The 22998-nt window shown below is 40.3% G+C and overlaps 1 protein-coding gene and 1 pseudogene across 5 annotated transcripts in view; one reads left to right on the plus strand and one right to left on the minus strand.

The window, feature by feature from the left end:
• Nucleotides 1-22998, minus strand: part of LOC133978509 (uncharacterized) — a 455381-nt pseudogene that overhangs the window by 87106 nt on the left and 345277 nt on the right.
• The window catches only part of LOC133978513 (ral guanine nucleotide dissociation stimulator-like), a 69128-nt gene that overhangs the window by 38458 nt on the left and 7672 nt on the right, over nt 1-22998 (plus strand). For 3 of the 5 annotated variants that reach the window (XM_062416769.1, XM_062416770.1, XM_062416767.1), the window contains exons 2-17: nt 5364-5668; nt 6445-6519; nt 7290-7483; nt 9503-9627; nt 11040-11255; nt 11365-11468; nt 11592-11676; nt 16622-16699; nt 17067-17153; nt 17274-17306; nt 17853-17974; nt 18593-18688; nt 19391-19664; nt 19812-19886; nt 20475-20741; nt 22536-22650. In XM_062416769.1, coding sequence (XP_062272753.1) covers nt 5364-5668; nt 6445-6519; nt 7290-7483; nt 9503-9627; nt 11040-11255; nt 11365-11468; nt 11592-11676; nt 16622-16699; nt 17067-17153; nt 17274-17306; nt 17853-17974; nt 18593-18688; nt 19391-19664; nt 19812-19886; nt 20475-20741; nt 22536-22650 — 2251 coding nt within the window. The remainder of the gene's footprint in view (nt 1-5363; nt 5669-6444; nt 6520-7289; nt 7484-9502; nt 9628-11039; nt 11256-11364; nt 11469-11591; nt 11677-16621; nt 16700-17066; nt 17154-17273; nt 17307-17852; nt 17975-18592; nt 18689-19390; nt 19665-19811; nt 19887-20474; nt 20742-22535; nt 22651-22998) is intronic. The other 2 variants (XM_062416771.1, XM_062416768.1) reach the window with 1 other exon arrangement.

Consider the following 22998-nt stretch of genomic DNA (forward strand, 5'->3'; position numbering starts at 1 on the left):
ACCACATATATGAATAAACTTCCATTTCCCATCTCTGCCCGTCGCCACTTCCTGTCCTGTTTGTGGCGCCGATGCGGTCGACTCAGCAGTGATTCAGGCCGAAGGAACGAGTGACACAAACCTAAATCTAAAGAGAGGAGCGAGGCGGCTCTTCCTGCTGCTGTTCAGAGGGAGTTCCCTCATGTTTCCACACAGAGCTTCTCATCAGCTCTGTTTGGTTTGTTTGGACTCAGATCCGGTTTGAAAGCGAACGACTGATTAAGCTTCAAGAGTTTCCACTTTTGTTGTTTTTGTTTTTTTTGGTTTAATTGAAGCTATTTGAGCGAAGTGGTCACAGAGGTTGTTATCTTATTCACTGGAGGAATTTATGCAAAACAAGTGTTGCTACAAACAAACTGATTGAAAGAGAAAAGAGAGAAAGAGAAAAGAGAGAAAAGTCCCTCAGCAGGAATTCAAAGTGTAAATTACGTTTTTCAGCTTTAAGACGAGTCCACTTGTCCATTGTCCACAATGTTTCCACTTATTCCTGCTGTCTGATTTTGGATAGTTAAATAATAATAATTATAATAATAAATGTATAATATAATACTACTACTCCTATTATTACGTCTTCTTCTTCTTCTTCTTCTTCTTCTTCTTCTTCTTCTACTACTACTACTACTACTACTCTTCTTCTTCTTCTTCTTCTTCTTCTTCTTCTTCTTCTTCTTCTTCTTCTTCTTCTTCTTCTTCTTCTTCTTCTTCTTCTTCTTCTTCTTCTTCTTCTACTACCACTACTACTACTACTACTACTACTACTACTACTACTTCTTCTTCTTCTTCTACTAATACTACCACTTCTACTCCTAATATTACTACTACTACTACTACTACTAGTACTATTGATAATTTATACTTTATGCTTCATAAACCAAACCAGGTCAGTTTTGAACCAGAAGGATAAAAGTTGCAGGAGGAATAAAATCTCTCTGAAAAGACACAGAGAGCCAATGAAGTGCAGCTAAAACCGGAGTGATCTGCTCACTCTTCCTTGTTAAGTGTCGAGCTGCACAATTTTGACTGAGTTGTAATTTTATAATTGACTGCTCTGGTAGTCAGATCTGTTGTAGCTTTCATTCTTTTTTTGCAGTTTCTTTTTATTTCCCTCTTTCATGCAAAGGTGAGCATATCTAAAGTTCATGTTTGTTTGGACACTGAACACTTGTATTTAATCTATTGATCGCTCAGTGTTAGAACAGTAGGGATTGAGAGTTTGGTTATCATGGCAACGCTCGTCCTCGCCGGAGACCTCGGATGAATGGGAGCGTTATATTTTTTTTTAGGGGGGGGGGGGGGGGGTTGACTCTGCGGATGGAGCGAGGCGGCTGCCCTTGAGCCTTTTTTTTTTTTTTTTGTTATTCAGGGTTTGAGGTGATAGCAGCGCTGCCTCTGTGGTTTGGCTGATAAGCAGCTCTCCTGCTGTCAAGGCCCTCGGCTGCAGCTGTGGTTCGGCCATTATACTGTAGAGGATTTACAACAACAGTCCAGGGGTTCATCTCATCTGTCACACACAGACACACACACACACACACACACACACACACACACACACACACTCTGTTACTGCGGAGGTTACTGAGGTTCAGGCTCTGTTTAAAACACTTGATTTACTTTCACAGTTTTTTTATTTAATCAGCGTTTGCTAAACTTTATTCACATGACTCATCTGGTTTATTGAGTTTTTTGGTAACCTGGTTAGAGGCGAGTTAGTTTACCTTTAGTCAGCGTTGCGCAACGGCTCTCCTTTCTTCTTCTGTGGTGTTTTTGTGTGTGAGAAGACGGTCTGTTTTGAGCATTAATCCAACACACTTCAGTTTGGTTTTTATCAGTGTTTCTCTTCATAATCTCGTGTGAAAGAGGTTGTTCTTGCAGTTTCTGGCTGATATTGAGAGTAGGAGACTGGTGGAGGTGTGCAACATGAATTAAACAGACGTGGTTTGACTGTTTATAAAGCATAAGGTTTAAATTATCACCCAATTCTGTGTTAGACCTTTGTAGCCAACTTATTCCCACAGGTTTTACACTTATATTTTTGTAAACTATGGTCAAGCTCTCATTTAAATTAAAGTATACCGCCTGTTGTCCTCTTGGGTTAAAATTGACCTGAGGACAACAGGATGGACATTATGACATAATAATATCTGTATATCATGTTTTAATCAAGTTTCCAGACAATCAATGAAATAATTGTGAATGGAATAGTTAATCCAGTCATTTAAAAACATGACAAATGAAGTTATTATACTTAATGACATAGATTTTAAAAACATATATATAAAAATCTAATATTGTTTGTTGTTGATTTACTTATTGATTTATGTCGTACAAGCAGAGATATTAACGAGACACACTATAAACACTACAGTGTAGAAAAATACATTTATATATTGTCCAATATAATGGAGACTCACATTTTCAGGTGTCTTAGTTCTGTAATTTGGTGCCACCATAGTTTGAATTGTGTTGTTATTATTGTTTAAAAACTCTTATTTAATACATATTTTAATGCTTGATTCCCCAGATATTATAATCAGTATTTTATCTTAATCCATCAAAGAGAAAACAGGTTGAATCTCCATTTTTTAGGTCCAAAATAGCATTTTACTTTTCAGTCATTTTTTAAATATACACAAGTCTCTTTATGTCCTAACACTTATGATCAATCCTGTTAGTCAATCTACATTTTTACTGTACTGACATTTCTGACATTGTATTGACAAAAAAAATCATCAATTTATTAAAAAACTCTGCAGGTTATGAAATGAAGGTAATTGTTAGTTGCAGCTTTTAAAATTCTCATTTTTTAACGTCTTCTCAGCGTCCAAAACCTTTTGAGCCGCTGTAGAAAACTGTGTCGGTCATTGCTCAGTGCTCCTTTTTCCAAATTCACAGCCATCCTTATTTGAGCTCGTTTCCATGGCGACGCCAAGACACAACAGAGGGACTCAGCCTTGACTTAGATGTTACCGAACAGATCCTGACCAAAAGCAGGCAGTGAAGCAGGAGGGAGAGGAGAGAGGAGAGGGGGGGTGAAGGGAGAGGAGGAGGGGGGGGGGGGGGGGGGGGGTCTTGGAAATGCACTCTGATGACTAACGCTCCCTGGATACACAACCGGAGGCCGTGACGGATGACTGTGGCACGCCAGATTACATGCCATTCCTCCGTCAGGGCCTCCGCAGCTCCTCTCTGCTGCAGCTTAAAAAATGTTCAACAGGCCTCAGAGAGACTCTCGAGGTTCTGTGATAAACTGAGTTATCGACTACAGACAGGAACCTCTCTGTTTTATTATGTAGTATTGGATCCTTACTGGAGGGAATAGATTGACTTTATTGATAAGTGCTGTAACAGTTTATAGTCATAGAAAATGAAATAAGAAGAAGAAAGGCTGCAATCAGAGAATTTGGGCATTTTTTCCTCAAAAGAATGAATTGATTAATTTCCTGCCGATTGATCAATGATTGTTTAATGTGCTGAAGTTATGACTGTGGAGTGTGTTGGACTGTGTGCCGTCTAACCTGCAGGGAACTTTTTTTGAGTATTTTATTAATTTATTACATGTATTTTTGTTTTATTGGCGCAATGTTTGGGTATTTTTGTTTATTTTTTCCTGTGATTACCTTCCTACCTTCCTACCTTCCTTCCTTCCTTCCTTCTTTGCTACCTACCTACCTTCCTTCCTTCCTACCTTCCTTCTTTGCTACCTACCTACCTTCCTTCCTTCTTTGCTACCTACCTTCCTTCCTACCTTCCTACCTTCCTTCCTACCTTCCTACCTACCTTCCTTCCTTCCTTCTTTGCTACCTACCTACGTACGTTCCTTCCTTCCTTCCTTCCTACCTTCCTTCTTTGCTACCTACCTACCTTCCTTCCTTCTTTGCTACCTACCTACCTTCCTTCCTTCCTTCCTTCCTACCTTCCTTCCTACCTTCCTACCTACCTTCCTACCTTCCTTCTTTCCTTGCTTCCTTTCTACCCTATCTATCTATCTATCTATCTATCTATCTATCTATCTATCTATCTATCTATCTATCTATCTATCTATCTATTAATTGTATCACCAGGAAACGTTGTATGATAAAGATCAAGGTTGTTAAAATCAATATAACACAACTGATTTATCAATATCATGGTATATTAGTGCAACACATTGTGTAGAATCGTCATGGCAACGTCTTTAAACTGCTTGTTTTCTGCTAACGGAGCAAAAACCAACAAAAATATTCAACTCATAATAATCGAGAAGCTGGAAGCAGCGAATGATGCTGATGTCGGCATTTTTTACATGAAAACAACTTTATTTATTCCTGTCAGAGTAATTATGTGCAGCTGTACACACACACACACACACACACACACACACACACACACACACACACACACACACACACACACACAAACTAGAGACAGTGAAAAACTATATGTGATTATTAATAAGAAGGTGTAAGTAGCTATTTTAATGGTGATTAATCGGCTAATAATTATATATTTATGCTATTTAACTCCTGGAAACGGTATTTACACACACACACACAAACACACACACACACACACACACACACACACACACCCACCCACACACACACACACATAAATACACTCATACAGATGTTGCAGTTGTTGAAGCGGCTCTTGTTATTACACGTGGCTTCGGGTCTTTTAAAGGAAATGATCAGAAAAGCTTTTTAATCTGTAAGGAGTTTGTTTTGCTGACCAGTTTGATTCTGTAACCCATCGATTAGTTAGTGTTGCGTAACACTCGGCGTGTGCGCTGTGACCGCTGTGTGACAGCTGAGAGCATGAATGAAAACATCATCGTCATCATCACCGGCGCTCCTTTTGTGGCGGTCTGACCCATCTTTGTTTGTGATGTTTACCAGAAAACAACAACAAATCTACAGAGCTCTCATTCATGCAACAAGCGGCTTGTGTTAATTCCCTGTTGGCTATATACAAGCTGCAGCTTGTATTGTAGTGCCAGTTATCCAGTAAGCTCTGTTTAGTAACAAGCTATTGTTTGTTTGTCCCCGGCCGCGCACATGATTCACAAAGTATGACTCAGAGAGTCAAAGAGAGGAGCGCCGGGTCACACAGATGCTCATAATTAAAGGGTTTCGTCCTAAAATTAGATGTTGGACATTTTTAAGTCAAAGTCTCGCACGGTAACGATGGCATCTTTTCTCCGTCTGTAGTTCCCTCTAATCTGCTCAGAACAGATATTTGAAGAGCTTGTTCCAGCAGGAGGAATCTACTACTACTAAAAATAGGAGATATTTAAATGTCAGACAGTCAGTTGAGTTAAATGTCTTCTCTGTTTTGTCTCACAGAGCTCGACGCAGGAGATCGGCGAGGAGGCCGAGGAGGACGCCATCTTCACCATCACGCTGAGGAAGGTGCAGCTTCATCAGTCGGCCAGTAAGGGGCAGCGATGGCTGGGCGTGGAGACGGACTCGGCCCTCAGCCTCTACGAGACCTGCAAGGTGCGGACCATCAAGGCCGGCACGCTGGAGCGGCTGGTGGAGTACATGGTGTCGGCGTTCAGGGGGAAAGACTCCACCTACGTCACCATCTTCCTCTGCACCTACCGATCCTTCGCCACCACCAGGCAGGTGCTGGACCTCCTGCTCAACAGGTACAGTGATGTCTTTACACCTGTGGGTCTCAACCTGTGGCTCATAAGATGATGAGAGGGAGAAGATTATGTGTGTTTTTTAAAAGTTTTATTGAATATTCAGCCATTTTCAGCACACTAGAAGAATTTTGGTGTCTTTTAATAGTTTTCTGTCGGTCAGTATTGATTATTTTTAACACTTGTTTGGCTATAAAATCTTAAAATCTTGACAATCTGAGTCAGAAAAATCACTTCACAGGTTTCACTGCTCACAGCTTTGGTCTAAACTACAGTCATAACCTCTGATATAGTCGTAATGAGCGAGTTTTACACACTGAATATTGTATTTATTGAGTCTTTAACTTATATTCATTGTTTTTTATTCTGGTCTGCAGCTACAGGGCTTTAAACCAACTGATAAATTATAGTAACATAGTCAGAAAGCTGCTTCAAATTCAGTAGCATGTGTAGACAGTGACATTTAAACCTTTGTTAACTTATTTAATACATAACAGGATTTTTAAATACACAATAGTTTCTCTTTTTTGCTTTAAATTGGCAGAAATGCATAAAACAAACTTTTAGAGAGAAACCCTACCAGTGTAAATTGCGTTTAATTAGTATAACACGTTTTTTTTCCTTCTTTTAATGTAGTTATATATTATTTGCAGAACTTCAACCTTAAGTTTAATGTGAGCAGAAAATCAAGAAAATTATGCTTTTTTTCACACAGGGCGCTCTGTTATTTATTTTTCTCTCTTTATGTCATAATTGTAATGTTGCGTCTTCTCTCGTAGGTATGCCAAGCTCCAAAATGTGCCTGCAGCCACAGCACACAGAGTCTCCCAGGACGACTGCACAGAGCTGAGAAAGTAAGCCTGCAGTGTCGAGCTGCCAACATTCATCTCTCATCCTCTTCCTCCTCCTCCTCCTCCTCCTCCTCCTCCTCCTCCTCCTCCTCCGCTTTAAGGGGGTTTTAGTGTCGTTTTTTCTTCACTAGACACCTGTCATACTGGAGGAAGGGGAGGTGGGGGGCATGAACTGATAAAACTGTAATAACTCACTGATGCTTATCAGCTTCAGTTTCACTATAAGCTCGGCTATAATTTACTGTCAGGATAGTTTTTCTTCTTTAAAATGTTCCTTTATTTATTCGGCAGCTTGTTATATAAATACCCGAAATCCATGAAGACAGGGAGAAGCTATCGTGTTAGCAAAGTTAGCATCCACCTCATTTAAATTGAGGCTTATAAGTAGCTGTTGTCTTATTAACAATTGTTGGAAAGACGCCTTGAATCTAATAAGAGACAAGAAACTATGTTTTCAGTTAGCTTTCCTTTAGCTTAATGCTAAAGTAGGGCTAAGATTTTAAGTTTTGGATTCAAGCTAAATGGCTGGAAAACATTGTTAGAAATGCAAAAGCAACAGTTTTTGTTTTGCTTTCATTTAAAATCACTTTTAATATTAATTTTCAGTACAAAAACACAAGTAGAGAGCTCAAGCTAGATGCTAATAGTAGCTCAGAAATGGCTTATTAGCATTGGTAAAGGCCTCAGTACTCCTGCTCCTTTCAGTTTATGTTTACATTAAATTTATATTATTATTTCATCTTCTAACCCTTCGTCTCTCTGTCGTGTTTCAGCACTGTTTCGTCCATCCTGGGTGCGTGGCTGGACCAGTACTCCGAGGACTTCTGGACTCCTCCGAACTACGACTGTCTGCACCAGCTCATGTCGTACCTTCACCTCCACTTCCACGGCTCGGACCTGGAGCGCCGCGCCCGCAACCTGCTGGCCCACTTCTACCGCCGACAGCAGTGTGAGCCTGATCCTGATGGTATGAAGGCAGTAAAGAGGGAAAGGAGAAGGGACAACAGGGCAGGGACCAGTTTGATTTAGAACAAACCAGTTTGTCCTCTTACATGAACGACTGATCACACGTTGTCATATCCGTGGTCGTGAAAGAACAGATTGGACGTACAGTGAGTGATAAGAAGCACGTTAGACCGAGCGCTGAGTGAAATGACAGACAGTTATATCTGATCATAATGGTGTAACTGGTAATAACTGGTAATAATGGTGTAACTGGTAGTAATGGTGTAACTGGTAGTAATAGTATAACTGGTAATAACTGGTAATAATGGTGTAACTGGTAATAATGGTGTAACTGGTAGTAATGGTGTAACTGGTAGTAATGGTGTAACTGGTAATAATGGTGTAACTGGTAATAATGGTGTAACTGGTAATAATGGTGTATCTGATAATAATGGTGTAACTGGTAGTAATGCTGGAACTGGTAATAATGGTGGAACTGGTAATAACTGGTATATCTGGTAATAATGGTGTAACTGGTAATAACTGGTAATAATGGTATATCTGGTAATAACTGGTAATAATGGTGTAACTGGTAATAATGGTGTAACTGGTAGTAATGGTATATCTGGTAATAATGGTGTAACTGGTAATAATGGTATATCTGATAATAATGGTGTAACTGGTAATAATGGTGTAACTGGTAGTAATGGTGTAACTGGTAGTAATGGTATATCTGGTAGTAATGGTGTAACTGGTAGTAATGGTGTAACTGGTAGTAATGGTATATCTGGTAGTAATGGTGTAACTGGTAGTAATGGTGTAACTGGTAGTAATGGTATATCTGGTAGTAATGGCGTAACTGGTAGTAATGGTGTAACTGGTAGTAATGGTATATCTGGTAGTAATGGCGTAACTGGTAATAATGGTGTAACTGGTAGTAACTGGTAATAATGGTGGAACTGGTAATAACTGGTATATCTGATAATAATGGTGTAACTGGTAATAATGGTGTAACTGGTAGTAATGGTATATCTGGTAATAATGGTGTAACTGGTAGTAACGGTATATCTGGTAATAATGGTGTAACTGGTAGTAATGGTATATCTGGTAATAATGGTATATCTAGTAATAATGGTGTAACTGGTAGTAACGGTATATCTGGTAATAATGGTGTAACTGGTAGTAATGGTGTAACTGGTAGTAATGGTATAACTGGTAGTAATGGTGTAACTGGTAGTAATGGTGTAACTGGTAATAATGGTGTAACTGGTAGTAATGGTATATCTGGTAATAATGGTGTAACTGGTAGTAATGGTGTAACTGGTAGTAATGGTATATCTGGTAGTAATGGCGTAACTGGTAATAATGGTGTAACTGGTAGTAACTGGTAATAATGGTGGAACTGGTAATAACTGGTATATCTGATAATAATGGTGTAACTGGTAATAATGGTGTAACTGGTAGTAATGGTGTAACTGGTAGTAACGGTATATCTGGTAATAATGGTGTAACTGGTAGTAATGGTATATCTGGTAATAATGGTATATCTAGTAATAATGGTGTAACTGGTAGTAACGGTATATCTGGTAATAATGGTGTAACTGGTAGTAATGGTGTAACTGGTAGTAATGGTATAACTGGTAGTAATGGTGTAACTGGTAGTAATGGTGTAACTGGTAATAATGGTGTAACTGGTAGTAATGGTATATCTGGTAATAATGGTGTAACTGGTAGTAATGGTATAACTGGTAGTAATGGTGTAACTGGTAGTAATGGTATATCTGGTAATAATGGTCTAACTGGTAGTAATGGTATATCTGGTAATAATGGTAGTCGTCAATCAGCACACGTTAGACTGAGCGCTGAGTGAAATGTTTAAAATCTCACAGAGAGGGGGGGAGGCGGAGGGGGAGGAAGTTAAAACACCGAGGTCAGAAAACAAGATGAGAGATTTGAAGCGGAAGCAGGAACTGTGTTTTAAAGTTGAGCTCAAGTTGAAGCTGTGTAGTAAAAATATGTTTTTTTGTTAATATCTCTTCAGGGGAACACATTGGCTGCCCTTTCGCCACGCAGGAAGAGAGCGGCTTTGAGGACGAACTTCCTGCTTTTAGTTTCCTGTCGTTTGACCCCATCATGGTCGCGGAGCAGTTCACGCTCATGGACGCGGTACGGATGTTTGATTTATTTATGTGTCCATGTGGTTTAGTTTAAATTTAAAGGGGTTAAAATGTGAAAATAAACGTATGAATAACTTGCACACATTCTTTTTTTGTGGACTCAGCATCAAATTTCTGCTTTTAATCCATTTAGAGAGAATATATTAGAGGATTATGGCAAAAATGTCTAAGTGGTGTAACCATAAAAACTTTGTACCAAATAATACAACTTGCTTAAAAACAGTAAATTCTCAATGAAACACCATATCAACTAGTTTGGCATGATCTTACATTATAACTTTTATATTAAATAAAGGTAATGGAATACAATTGTTCTAAATATTACATTTACTCTGGTAACCATGGAGATCAGGAACTGTTTCATTCTTCAATAAACTGATGATTAAACTTGACTTTAACAGCTTTTGGATGTTTCTCACACACATCTGAAGCTTTACAGTCATTTGATTTCCAGCTTTTCAGACAGCTGTCGGGTTTCAGGGCGTTTCAGTCCTCAATGAAAAGAGACTTTTTCTATCTTTCCTGTCAAAGTTACTTTTTCATGATGTGCAGGACTTTCAGCCGGGACTGTTTTTAATCTGATATTTTAGAGTCAGCTCCAAAAAAGCCTTTTAAAACCACATATGTTTAAAGCAGAAAGCAACTAAAAGAATGCTTATTGAATCTACCATCAAGGAGAATTTTTAAACAGGTACTTGATTATTTTAGTTTTACATATCTATACAGTTGAAGAAGTCAAAGGACAAAGAGTAAGAGGCTAATAAAACAGACCTTTACCTATGAAATTGTTGATTACCTTTTAAAACTACAAAAAACATTTAGTCTAACTCACCCAAAACCATTATTTTAACACAGTTTTCATTCTTTTTTTTTAGTAAATTGTTCACATTTCTCTTCATCACAGAACATCACACTCTATAAACTCCTGGACATTTGTGGCAAAACTTATTTTATAGACAATTTATACAAAAATTCTGGCATTTTTCTGTTTTTAACTAATCACTAATGTCCCTAAATCTGTTAATATCTGTTTTACTGGCGTATATATCATCACCAGTATGGCCCTATTTCAGTTTATTTGATGTGTATCCATACTTAGTTAACCTGCAGGATTATGTACTGTATCCCATCAATCCTCAGTACAACCTTTTTTTAATATAGGCCTTCAACAGTTAGTCAATATTATTACTATGTGCTATTTTGATTATCAGTTATTCATTTAGAGTCATTTTTTTAAAGAAGAAACTCTTAAAATGTGTGAATAACTTATATTCTTGTCTTATTTTACTACTGACGTCTAGCTGGTGTGACTTCCTCTCTCTTCTGCTCCACTGACATGTAAATTTCCAACTTTTTTAATTAATAAAGTTTCTTTCCGTCTCCGTTTCTTCCTCCGTCCAGGATCTGTTTAAGAAGGTGGTGCCCTACCACTGCCTGGGGGGGATTTGGTCTCAGCGAGACAAGAAGGGGAAGGAGCACCTGGCTCCCACCATCAGAGCCACCGTGGCCCAGTTCAACTCCGTCACCAACTGTGTCATCACCACCTGCCTGAGCAACCCGACGCTGAAGCCCAACCAGAGGGCTCGGCTGCTGGAGAGATGGATCGACGTGGCGCGGGTGAGCAGCCACAGTTTGGTGGATTTATTTTTAGATGTTGAAACATTTGAAGCAGCAAAGTTTGTGGTGTCTCCGTGTCTGATTGGATCGTTGTTCGTGTTGCGTTCAGGAGTGTCGGATCCTGAAGAACTTCTCCTCGCTGCGAGCCATCCTCTCCGCTCTGCAGTGCAACGCCATCCACCGCCTGAAGAGGACCTGGGAGGAAGTGTCAAGGTAGGGTTTTAACTTCCTCGCAATGAAATTCACATAGCTGAGGATACAAAAGCACCTTGTAATTAAGCAGCATGCTCCGTTTCTTTCTTTCTTTCTTTCTTTCCTTCTTGCGTCGGTCTTCAGGGAGAGTTTCCGCACCTTCCGCGAGCTGTCCGAGATCTTCTCAGACGACAACAACTACTCTCTGAGCCGAGAGCTGCTGGTGAAGGTGAGTCACGGCTTCTCCACAGACAGACACAGACAGACACAGACCCCCAAAACAAGCAGATAGCAACTCATTAGCAACCTCAAAATCACATGTTGGAGCTTGTTAAAAATCCTTGTGTGAAAATGAGGGCAACCCAGTTTTTCTCACATACTATTTTATGCATTATCTGTGCTCACAACTTATATTATAATAATATTATGTGGATATCCATGATGTAATCTGGGAAATAATTATTATAATATCAAGATACTGAAGCTCGTACAGTGAGCAAGGCTTACACACAGATCGCACGTACCCTGTTTCAATGAAAATTGTACATTTGAGTGTCATACAGACGAGTTAAATGTGTCAAAATGATGAATTGAATCTCAATTTGCATGTTACATATTTACATATTTACATGTTTGCTGTGTCAGTCGGTGCATTCGGCTCGCTCATGCAACAGTTCACGACTCATCTCTACGTAACTAGAGATGGGAATTGATAAGATAAGTTATTGATATCACCGCCGTTATCTATTCTGCTTATCGGTCCGATTCTTTATCAAGCCATTTATCAATTCCTTGTCATACACAGGTTTTCAGTGACAGCCATTATTTATCAATGACTGTTTATGATGACAGATATATGAAACAGGGACTGATACAATACCAATGGATCGGACAATTTGGAACCGGTTCTCCATGGTTCCCATCCCTAAATATAACAATGAGTTTGTGTGGTGCAGCTGGTTTTAATTCAGTAATGTGTAAATCTGCAGTTACGTTATGATTGAGGGTAAATTTGAACTTGTACAGCTGGCTCCAGAACAGCCTTACAGTAAATATAACAGTATATCAAAGTGTGCCTTGACTGATAATCAGATAAAGTACCAGAAAAATAATACCTTTATTTATATAACACCTTTCAAAGCATGCTTCACAGAGCATTGGAAGACAAGAAAATTAAAGCAACACGAAATAAAATCACTCAGAGTCCAAGTACAGAGTGTTAAAATAAATAAAATAGATAATGAATTGCAGGCTGTAACTGGAGGGAATGAAAAGCCTGTCTGTGCAAATGTGTTTTAAGAGGAGACGTCAATGTTAATGAGAAAGAAAAGACTCATTATACAAACATCTTCATGCCTGTAGAGTAGTGAATTAACCTTAAAACCGTCTTTATAACCCAAACAAATCAATTAATTAATCTACACGAGTTACGTAACAGCCGTAAGAGGCCGACGCCAGCAGGATGTTCGGCTCGGTGCTCGATGACCCGTCCCATCGATGCGACTTCCTCACATCTGTCTCAGTGCAGCTGCAGAGAGAAAACATCCTGTAAAAAGGAAGCAAGAACATCTCGAACCCACGTCGGTCTGGATCAGGATCGCAGCGTCCGCGTATTACTCACGATGTGCCGGGTGGTGCTCCGTGCAGCTGACAGATCGCTGTCATCGTTAACGTGATTTACGGAGGTTAATGCGGAGAGGCGTCGACACCCGCTGAGTGTTTTGCAACTAGTCGGTACAAAGACAGCAGGAGGGAACAGAGAGACGTGAGCGAGCAGGAAATGAGACTTTTACACTGCTGCTGTCATAATGAGAAAAATATCAACACTGAGAAAACATCAAAAAACTACAATTATGTTATTATTACATTTTACACAGTTTTATCTCTCATGTGCGTTAGTATTATAAGTTTTAACCTTCCTGTCGTCCTCCCGGGTCAAATTGACCCCGTATTTTTTGAATGTTCCTTCTTTCCTCCTTTCCCTCCTTCCTTCCGTCTGTCCTTCCTCCCTCCCTCCTTCTCTCTCGCTTTCCTTCCTTCCTTCCTTCCTTCCTTCCTTCCTTCCTTCCTTCCTTCCTTCCTCCCTCCCTCCTTCTCTCTTTCTTTCTTCCCCCCTACCTTCCTCCCTTCCTTCTTTCCTCTGTCCTTCTTTCCTTCCTTCCTCCCTTCCTCTTTTCCTTTCTCCCTCCCTCCCTTCCTTCCTTCCTTCTTTCCTTCCACCTAACCCTAACCCTTCCACCCTCCTACCTTCCTCCCTTCCTTCTTTCCTCCCTTCCTTCCTTACTTCCTTCCTTGCTCCCTCCCTTCCCTCCTTCTTCCTCCCTTGCTTCCTTGACTTGAGGACAACAGGAGGGTTAAATAGTGTTTGAATTAGTTTTAAACATTTAAAAATAGTCGTGAACATGAGAACTCGACCAGAACTTGTTAACTTGTTTGTAAGTTTGGTGACAAACGTGCAAAATAGGAAACTTACCGGTTTACAAACATGTTGAAAATGATGGAATATATTACGTAATATAACCTGGTGTCTCTCTCTCTTTGATATCTTTGTTTGTTTGAGGACGTTTTATACAATTTTTCCCTCAGTTTGACGTTATAAACTAAACTTGTTTGTTAGTTGGTGACAAACGTGCAAAATAGGAAATTTACTGACTTACAAACATGTTGAAAATGATGGAATATATTTTGATATAATATAAATATGTTGACTGTCAGAGACTCTCTTCAGTATTTCTGCTTGTTTAAAGGCTTTTTTATACTATTTTTCCATGAATGTGATGTAGTAACTTGATTTGTTAGATATTTAATTCACAAAATTTGGCAAAAAATAGATACTCCAATATCAGTAAACACTTTTACAATATATAAAATGTATTTTAAAACATACTTCAGGTAATTAAATGGCAGTAACAGCAGAGAGAGAGAGAGACGGGGAACATCATAGAACAAATATTCACTGCCAGATTCTAACTTTCATAGATTATGTGTTATGTGTTTCAATAATTAGACGAGTAGAGTAGCGTCTCCCAATAATTATAAATATAAATAACTGAATATGTGTTGTGATATAAAGCTGCATATACTATAGAGGATTTTATACCAGTCGCCCATCAAACACAGCCTAAAAATCACAATGTGTTAGTTCGTCTCTCAATACGTTCTGACTTCCCTTTTCTGATTGCGCAATCAGCTTTAAGCAACGTTTTCTTAATAAATGTGAAAGTCTTAAAAAAGCAGGTCACAAATATATAATTCCATCTTTTAATAAGCTCAGTAATTCTCTAAAACAGCTGGTCTCTGTAATTTTATAGCAAACAATCAGCAGAAAACAGTTATAGCATTTATCAGGGTCTACTTTCAGCGGCGGATGAATCTACATATGTTGCTCTAGTGAAAGGAACTATTTCAGGCAGCTGGACGATGTTTTTGGGATTTAAAACAAAATCAACTGCAGCGTGTGTGTTCATGTTAATAAAGGAACATGTCAGTCAGTGCAGCTGTGATGCTCGCTGACGTTATTTTTGGACGAAGAAGACGCTCTACGGCTCACAGAGGAATAAGATTTATCAGGCGTGGTAGAAGGATCGGTTCTTTTATAAACTGATGTCTCAATCTTCAGATAGGCACGTCTTAAGATAGGCATGCATGAACTCGTCTCTACATTTATTATCTTTTTATAAACATATCGCTGATGTAACGCAGTGTGAACGCCCCGGAGCTCCCTCTGAGGGAATCCCTGCTGACGTCAAAGGGAGGAAACCTTTGGCAGGTGCAGATAACAGCTCTGACCCACTTCATGTGTAAAAGGAGACTTCAGGGCGTCGCCTCGCTCTCTCTCTCTGGCTCTATCTGCTCGGGCCAGGCGGCTGCGTTTTTGCTCGGCTCGGTTGGCTCGTGTTACTCGGGGGCTGCAGAAGGCCTCTCAGTATAGTTACATCACTGAGGAATGTGACCGGGGGAAAACGCTCAGAGGTGGATTTTCTCTCACTTCTTTTTTTTTTTCTTTTTTCTTTTCTCTGAAGTCGCTCTCGTAGCCTCGCAGCAAGAACTGTGTTGAAGGAAAAGAGGATCATGTTCACGCTCTGTAATTACAGACATCCCACAAGCACAGTGATGTTTGAAAGACTTTTATGTTCTTTCTGGGCTAAAAGAGGAGCGCAGGAAATGAAAAAATGTGTAAATGTTTAACACAGCAACAAATTAAAAGAGAAGGTTTAAGTTCACGATGCCACAATTCTCTGTTGAAGCTTTTTAAAAGACTTGTGAAATGTTCCTGTATGATTGATAACCCAAAAAACCTGAACGCTGAGCCTGCAACTCTCCAACATCCAGCTGCACGCTTCAGCTACTCATGAAAAACTTGTAGTGACAATTTAATTCATGCATCCTTTGATTTAGCATCAGATTTAATTTCTCAGCTTGGGCTTGGAGACATTTCTAAACATAAAGCATGTGTTATAGTGTTTGAAACATTTTGGTTTATGAGGCAGAAAGAATCTTAGCAAAGAAATGGTGCTGAGTTGCATTATGGGAAATGTAGGATACAGTTTTTATGGGAGGGGGGGTTGACCCATATAAGCGACGAAAATTCATGACCAGTCTTTTCAGTGTCTCAAAGTTTCATGTCACACTATACTGTTGGGTTACTTAAAGCATCAGGAAGTTGCTTTTAAAGTCAATGCTGCCATCTGACTGTTGATTTTACTGTAAATATTTCTCTCATTGTGGATTCAGAGCTTTTTGTTGGAGTTTATCGGTTAATATTTACAGTCAAATTAGCAACAGAGTGAGCACAATCTTTTAGGAAATCAGGCATTATTGCAATATTTTTTGTAATGTTTTTGGTCTATATAACCTACCTGATTGTGTTCATGTAGACTAAAATGTTGTAGGTAAATATACAAACAATAAGAAGGAGAAGAGGAGCTTGTTCTGCCTTCTTACAAACCTGTTACACATTCAAACATAATGAGATATTTTAAAGTCTAAACTATTTTGCAGCTGCACCAGTTTTTAAAAATTGACACTGATGGAAAACAATCAAATATCACTATCAAGCCTTAGAAACACATGCTGTTGGCTTACTTTTATTGTTATATATGTGTAGATTTGAAAACCTGCAGCATTAAATCTGCCATTTAATGTGGATATACTCTGTTGTTTTTATCTGGCAGGAGGGCACTTCCAAGTTCGCCACTTTGGAAATCAACCCCAAACGAGCTCAGCGGAGACACCAGCAGCAGAGAGACCTGGTGAGTCCAACAAGCAACACTTTCTACTTACTTTAAAATCATTAACAGAGGGATGATTTTCATTGGTAGTGGTCTAAATATTCATGGACATTCAGCTCTGGCAGCTGCCTTTAAACACTGAGATCATTTAACAGCATTTAGCTCCTGCAGCATCAATTTAGCAGCAACAGCTCCATCTAGTGGCCGGAAGAAAACACTGCAGTCTGAGTTTATGTTGAATATTTAGTCTGTTCTTGCTGTTGCTTTTTGCATGATTCATCCTGTCCTGAAAGAAGGAGCTTATGTTTTTAAATAATATGACATACATATTATCTCTATGAATCACAGTTTTTAATGTTATAACCTGTGACTCTTCCTCTGTGAACAGGGAGTGATGCAGGGGACGATTCCCTACCTGGGAACCTTCCTGACGGACCTAGTGATGATGGACACTGCCATGAAAGACTACACTGAGGTCAGACTGCTGTGTAGCTCTATATTTATACTGTGATAAGTTTGTTTTTTTAAATCTTCTATAAGAGATTATTATGTTTATACTGTGACTCATGTTGTTGTTTTTTGTGTCATATTTCAGGGTGGTCTGATCAACTTTGAGAAGAGAAGAAAGGTAAATGTGTTTTCTTGTTTGAGGTTTAATTATCTGAAAAACTGTTAGATCTTAGTGCTGCAATGATTAGTCAATTAATTAATTGGTTGCTGACTATTCAATTAGTTGCCATGGTGATTATCAATTAATCATTTTGAGTCCAAAATCTCTGATTCCAGCTTCTTAAATGTGAATATTGTCGGGCTTCTTTGGTCCTCTGTGACAGTAAACTGAATATCTTGTTGAGTTAAGGACAAAATGAGACATTTGAGGATGTAATCTTGGATTTGAGGAAACATTTTTCACCATTTTCTGACATTTATTGGACCAAATAACTAATCGATTGATCAAGAAAATGATCAACAGATGAATTGATAATGAAAATAATTGTTAGTTGCAGCCCTACTAGAAATTAAAACAATGAATATGAACATATGTAGGTGGAAAAAAAGCTTATAGAAAGCAGATCTGAGCTCACAACAAGACGACGAATGAAAACCTGACAACTCATTTCTTCTCCTTCCTGTTCCCCTCTTTTCCCGTCTCCGCTCCGCTCTCCACCTGCAGGAGTTTGAGGTGATCGCTCAGATCAAACTGCTCCAGTTGGCCTCCAACAACTACAGTTTCACTCAGGACAGCCACTTCAGAGAGTGGTTCGCAGGCGTGGAGAAGCTCAGCGAGGCCGAGAGGTCAGTCGGTCTCACTCTCCGTTCAGTAGCATCACTTAACCTTCCTGTCATCCTCCCGGGTCAAATTGACCCCGTCGGTTTTGACTGTTCCTTCTTTCCTCCCTTCCTTCCTTCCTTCCGTCTGTCCTTCTTCCCTCCCTCCTTCTCTCTTTCTTTCCTTCCTTCCTTCTGTCCTTCCTTCCTCCCTCCCTCCTTCTTTCCCTCCTTCCTTCCTCTCTTCCTTCTTTCCTCCCTCCCTCCTTCTCTCTTTCTTCCTTCTTTCCTTCCTTCCTTCCTCTCTCCTTTCCTTCCTTCTTCCTTCCTCCTTTCCTTCCTTCCTCCCTCCTTTCCTTCCTTCTTCTTTTCCTTCCTTCTTCATCCCTTCCTTCCTTCCGTCCTTCCTCCCTCCTTTCCTTCCTTTTCCTCCCTTCCTTCCTTCCTCCCTCTTTTCCTTCCTTCTTTCTTTCTTCCTCCCTTCCTTCCTTCCTCCTTTCTTCCATCCTTCTCCCTCCCTCGAGGACAACTGCAGGATACTGCAGGATTTCTTGGTACTGAAATGACTTTGAGTGACTGTCTTGTCTCGCCGATGAGATGAGTTTAAATTAACTTTGTCTGCGTCCTGACTTTCTGTTCCCGCAGCTATAATCTGTCCTGTGAGATCGAGCCTCTGTCGGAGTCGGCCAGCAACACGCTCAGAGCCAAGAAGAACGGAGGAATCATGAAACGCTGGAGCGAGTGAGTGACATACAGAGAACTTTCATTATAATACTCACTAATAATCATAACATAGCTCAAACAGCGCCCACATTTATAATATTATACATACTTAAATGTACCGTAAATTCCGGAATATTGAGCGCATCTGAATATAAGCCGCACCAACTAAATACATTTAAAAAAAAATTGTACATATATACGCCGCACTTGTCTATAAGCCGCAGGTGTCCACGTTGTAACATGAGTGAACCTTACCTCTGAAAGCTTTTGTCGTCTTTTTGCATTGAGTCTCCAACGTCTCACCATCGATTTCTTTGATGCCAAGCTTACGTGCAGCAGCTCTATTTCCTTCTTCTACAGCCAGATCGGTTGCCTTTAACTTAAAAGCTGCATCATATGCATTTCTTTGTGTGTTTTCCATGATGAGGGTGTGTGCATGATGCGCAAAATGACTGTTCAAAACCATAGACTGTTCAAAACATAGTCAAACTAGCGTCTTCCTCGGCGCATTATCTCCTCAACCTGTCTGTCTCGCTCTCGCGCTTCCTGCTAGAGCGCCCCCTGGAGGCCGTTAGCTTGTAAAACTCTATAGATTAGGCGCATCATTGTTTAGTCAGCAGGGTTCAAAGCGTGTGAAAAAAGTAGCGGCTTATAGTCCGGAATTTACAGTACATAAATGTTTGGCTGAACTTCTCCGTTATTGTGTCTCGTCGTCTCCAGCCGGCAGCTGACGGAGGCCGGCTCCAGCAGCGCTCCAGGCTCTCATTCCAAGTCCTTCGACCACTCGCATTACAGACCGTACCAAGGAGGCGGCGGTGGCGGCGGCGGGGGGGACAGCGGCGACGCCCTCAGCGTCACCTCCGTCAGCTCCAGCGGTTCCGACCTGGAGGACGTAAACCCAAGCTTCCTGTCCGATTCCCCCGAGGGACACGAGAGGAAGGTGAGGAAGAAAGATGCAAGAAAGGAGTCACCGCAAAAACTTACCAAGACTCTGGTATTTATACGAAATACAACAACATTTTACTGGTTGTTAATGTCACAAAATCGGGTAACAATTCATATTTTTAAGCAGGTTGTTTTGTTCAGCTGTGTGACTTTCTGTGTGTCTGTTTCTGTTTTTTTTTTTTTTATCCCTCTCAAGACGTCGACACCTTCAGTGAAACTTTCTGTCTCTGCTTTGGGGAGAGATGCTCCGCCAGCAGACGCGACCTCAACGGTAAGAATAACTTGGCAAAACTGAAGAGAAACGATGTTGCCTAGCTTCCTTCTTTCCTCCCTCCCTCCTACCTTCCTTCCTTTCTTCCTTCATTCTGTCTTTCCTTCCTCTCTCTTTCCTTTCTTCCTTCATTCTGTCCTTCCTTCCTCCCTCCCTCCTTCTTTCCTTCCCTTCCTCCTTCCTTCTTTCCTCCCTCCCTCCTACCTTCCTTCCTTCCTTTCTTCCTTTCCTCCCTCCCTCCTTCTCTCTTTCTTTCCTCCCCATTACCTTCCTTCTTTCCTCTGTCCTTCTTTCCTTCCTTCCTCCCTTCCTCTTTTCCTTTCTCCCTCCCTCCTTCCTTCTTTCCTCCCTCCCTCCTACCTTCCTTCCTTTCTTCCTTTCCTCTCGTCTTTCCTCCCTCCTTTCCTTCCTTCCTTCCTTCCAAAAGAAACTGAAAATACATAATTGTTCATTAATCGTAATCGAGGTTAAAAGTTCAATTAATCGTTATTTAGATTTTTGCCATAACCGCCCAGCCCTAGAATGAATAATGAAAGTCATATTTTAGTTGTATCCTATGCTGATGCTCTCCTCTCTGCTGTGGTTCAGTTCTGGGAGTGCACGTCGCTGTCGTCTCTCGACACGTCGGGGATGGGCTCCAGCTCCGGCTCGGCCTCGGGCTCCAGCAGCGCCTCGTCCTCCTCCGTCTCCTCCTCCACACCGATGTCGGCATCGCGCTCACACAAACGCTCGGTGTCGGCGGTGTCGAACTACTCGACTCTGTCGCTGCCGCTGTACAACCAGCAGGTGGACGACTGCTGCATCATCAGGGTCAGCCTGGACGTGGAGAACGGAAACTTGTACAAGAGCATCCTGGTGAGGACAGAAATTCATCTAAAAAGATAAATTAGATCACTTATCGGCTACATGTAACTGCTGTGTTACAGCTAGAAACCCCTTAAAGGTTCTAGAAGTCACTAAACAGGTTGTACAAGTTGCTTGGACATTGAGGAGGTTCTAGCGGCCGTGTTTTTGCAGTCCTTGGGAAGTTCTAGGTGTCCTTTAAGAGGTTCTATTGGTCCTTCATTTATCACCCATCTGTAGAGAGGAGTTTCTAGATGTCTGTTAGGAGGTTGTTGTGATTCTTCAGGAGGTTCTAGTGGTCACTTAGAAGGTTCTAGCTGTCCATTAGATGGTTCCTCCCTTTAGGAACATCGAGTTGTCGCTGGTATTAGAGGAGAACATGGGGCTAAAATGTTGTTTGTTCCAACAAAACGAAAACATGTCTGTCTTCTCTTTGTGTACCGTCTCTGCTTTTTCTACCTGCTGTCTGGGAGTGTATGATCAGTCTGTGTTGGGTGTGTATTCAGTGTGTATTTGGTGTGTAATTGGTCTGTGTTGGGTGTGTATTCAGTGTGTGTTTGGTGTGTAGTGTATCAGGGGAGCAGTCTCTCAGTGATCAGCAGTAAACCGGCGTTCAGCTTTCGTCTTTTCCTCTAAACTCTACAAACAGCTGTTTCTTTCAGCATCCAGCCTTTAACGTTTAGCTTCAACGCTTAGCATTTAGCTTCAGAGTGTAGTGTGTGTGTGTGTGTGTGTGTGTTTGTGTGTGTGCGTGTGTGTGTGTGTGATTAGCAGCTACTTTAATCTGCTAATGGCTGTTTATGGCCGCAGGCTAAACGCATCACACACACACCTGGGACTGTGTGTGTGTGATGTCTTTATCTTGTCTGTCTGTGTGTGTGTGGAGGAGAGGAGGGATGATTGACAGCTCCCATCAGGACCCTGCCTCCTCCTGTCACAGTAATACATCCATCTCTCTCTTTCTGTACCTGTCTCTCTCTCTCTCTCTCTCTCTCTCTCTCTCTCTCTCTCTCTCTCTCTCTCTCTCTCTCTCTCTCTCTCTCTCTCTACCTGTCTCACTCTCTCTACCTGTCTCTCTCTTTCTCTCTGTCTGTCTGTCTATCTATCTTTAATTTTTCTCTATTATCACAGTGATGATATGAGACCCATTTCACAACTTTCGGCCACTTCTCAACATCTTCCTCAGCAAATGTTTAATTAGTTGTCATGGAGATGATTGAGTCACATGATGACCTCAGTGTGAACCTTCAGTCACATGATTACAGGTGGTTATGTCTCTGAGGTTAGATCAGTTGCTTTAGGATTGAAGCTGACTAAAAACAGAACCAGTAAATATCAGAAATATTGTCAAAAGAGACAAAGAATTTAAGTAATCGTTCATCAATACTTTAATTAAAATTATCAAAAACATAATGAAATGAGTGTGTAGTTGTGAGACTTTATGTAAATCGTTCTTTTTTTCTATTAAATATTTAGTTCAAAAGCTCTCTGGCAGGTTTTGGGAGAAAAACAAACTCCAGTTTTTTGGTTTACTGCAGAGATCTCATTATTTCTGAGAGTCAAAAATCAAAGAATACAAATTCAGGTGTTTGATTATTTCTCCGAGGAATCATTTATACAGAATATAAAATTAGATTTTAGTTTTCAGCCTTTTTAAACTAAGTGAAAGTCAGATTTTTATGTTTTTCTAATCTGGTAAACAATATTTAATCAGTTATGAACAGATCTGGTTTCAGTCTCATTTCAACATGTTGTGATAAATCCTTTAATTTTAGGTTTGATGTTTTGTTCTTTCTCACGATTCAGGTGACGAGTCAAGATAAGACTCCGGCGGTCATCAGGAAAGCGATGATCAAACACAACCTGGATCGAGAGAAGACCGAGGAGTACGAGCTGATGCAGAAAATCTCTGAGGACAAAGGTGAAAACTAAAAAACAGACGCTGACCAGAGCTCTGCAGATGATCGGCACAGTCAGATGGGAATAGAGAGTCTTAAAATTTATATTTTCAGTTGTATATTACAAAGAAATGTCTCTCTTTCTCTGTCTGACTGTGTAATTTATCCATTTGTCTCATGTGTTACAAGATAAGCAACGATCAGACATCAAACAATCTGATGTAGGATTCTTTAAAAGCTCATAAATATATATCAGATCTTATAAATATAAACTTTTTAATCGAAAATAAACAATTTTGCAGGGTTTTTTATGATGCTTTTTGCAGCTGTAGTCATGAATAATCTAAATCTGACTCCAGATTTTATCTAAA

This window comes from Scomber scombrus, chromosome 4, assembly GCF_963691925.1.
Source record: "Scomber scombrus chromosome 4, fScoSco1.1, whole genome shotgun sequence".
In the NCBI taxonomy this organism is placed as follows: domain Eukaryota; kingdom Metazoa; phylum Chordata; class Actinopteri; order Scombriformes; family Scombridae; genus Scomber; species Scomber scombrus.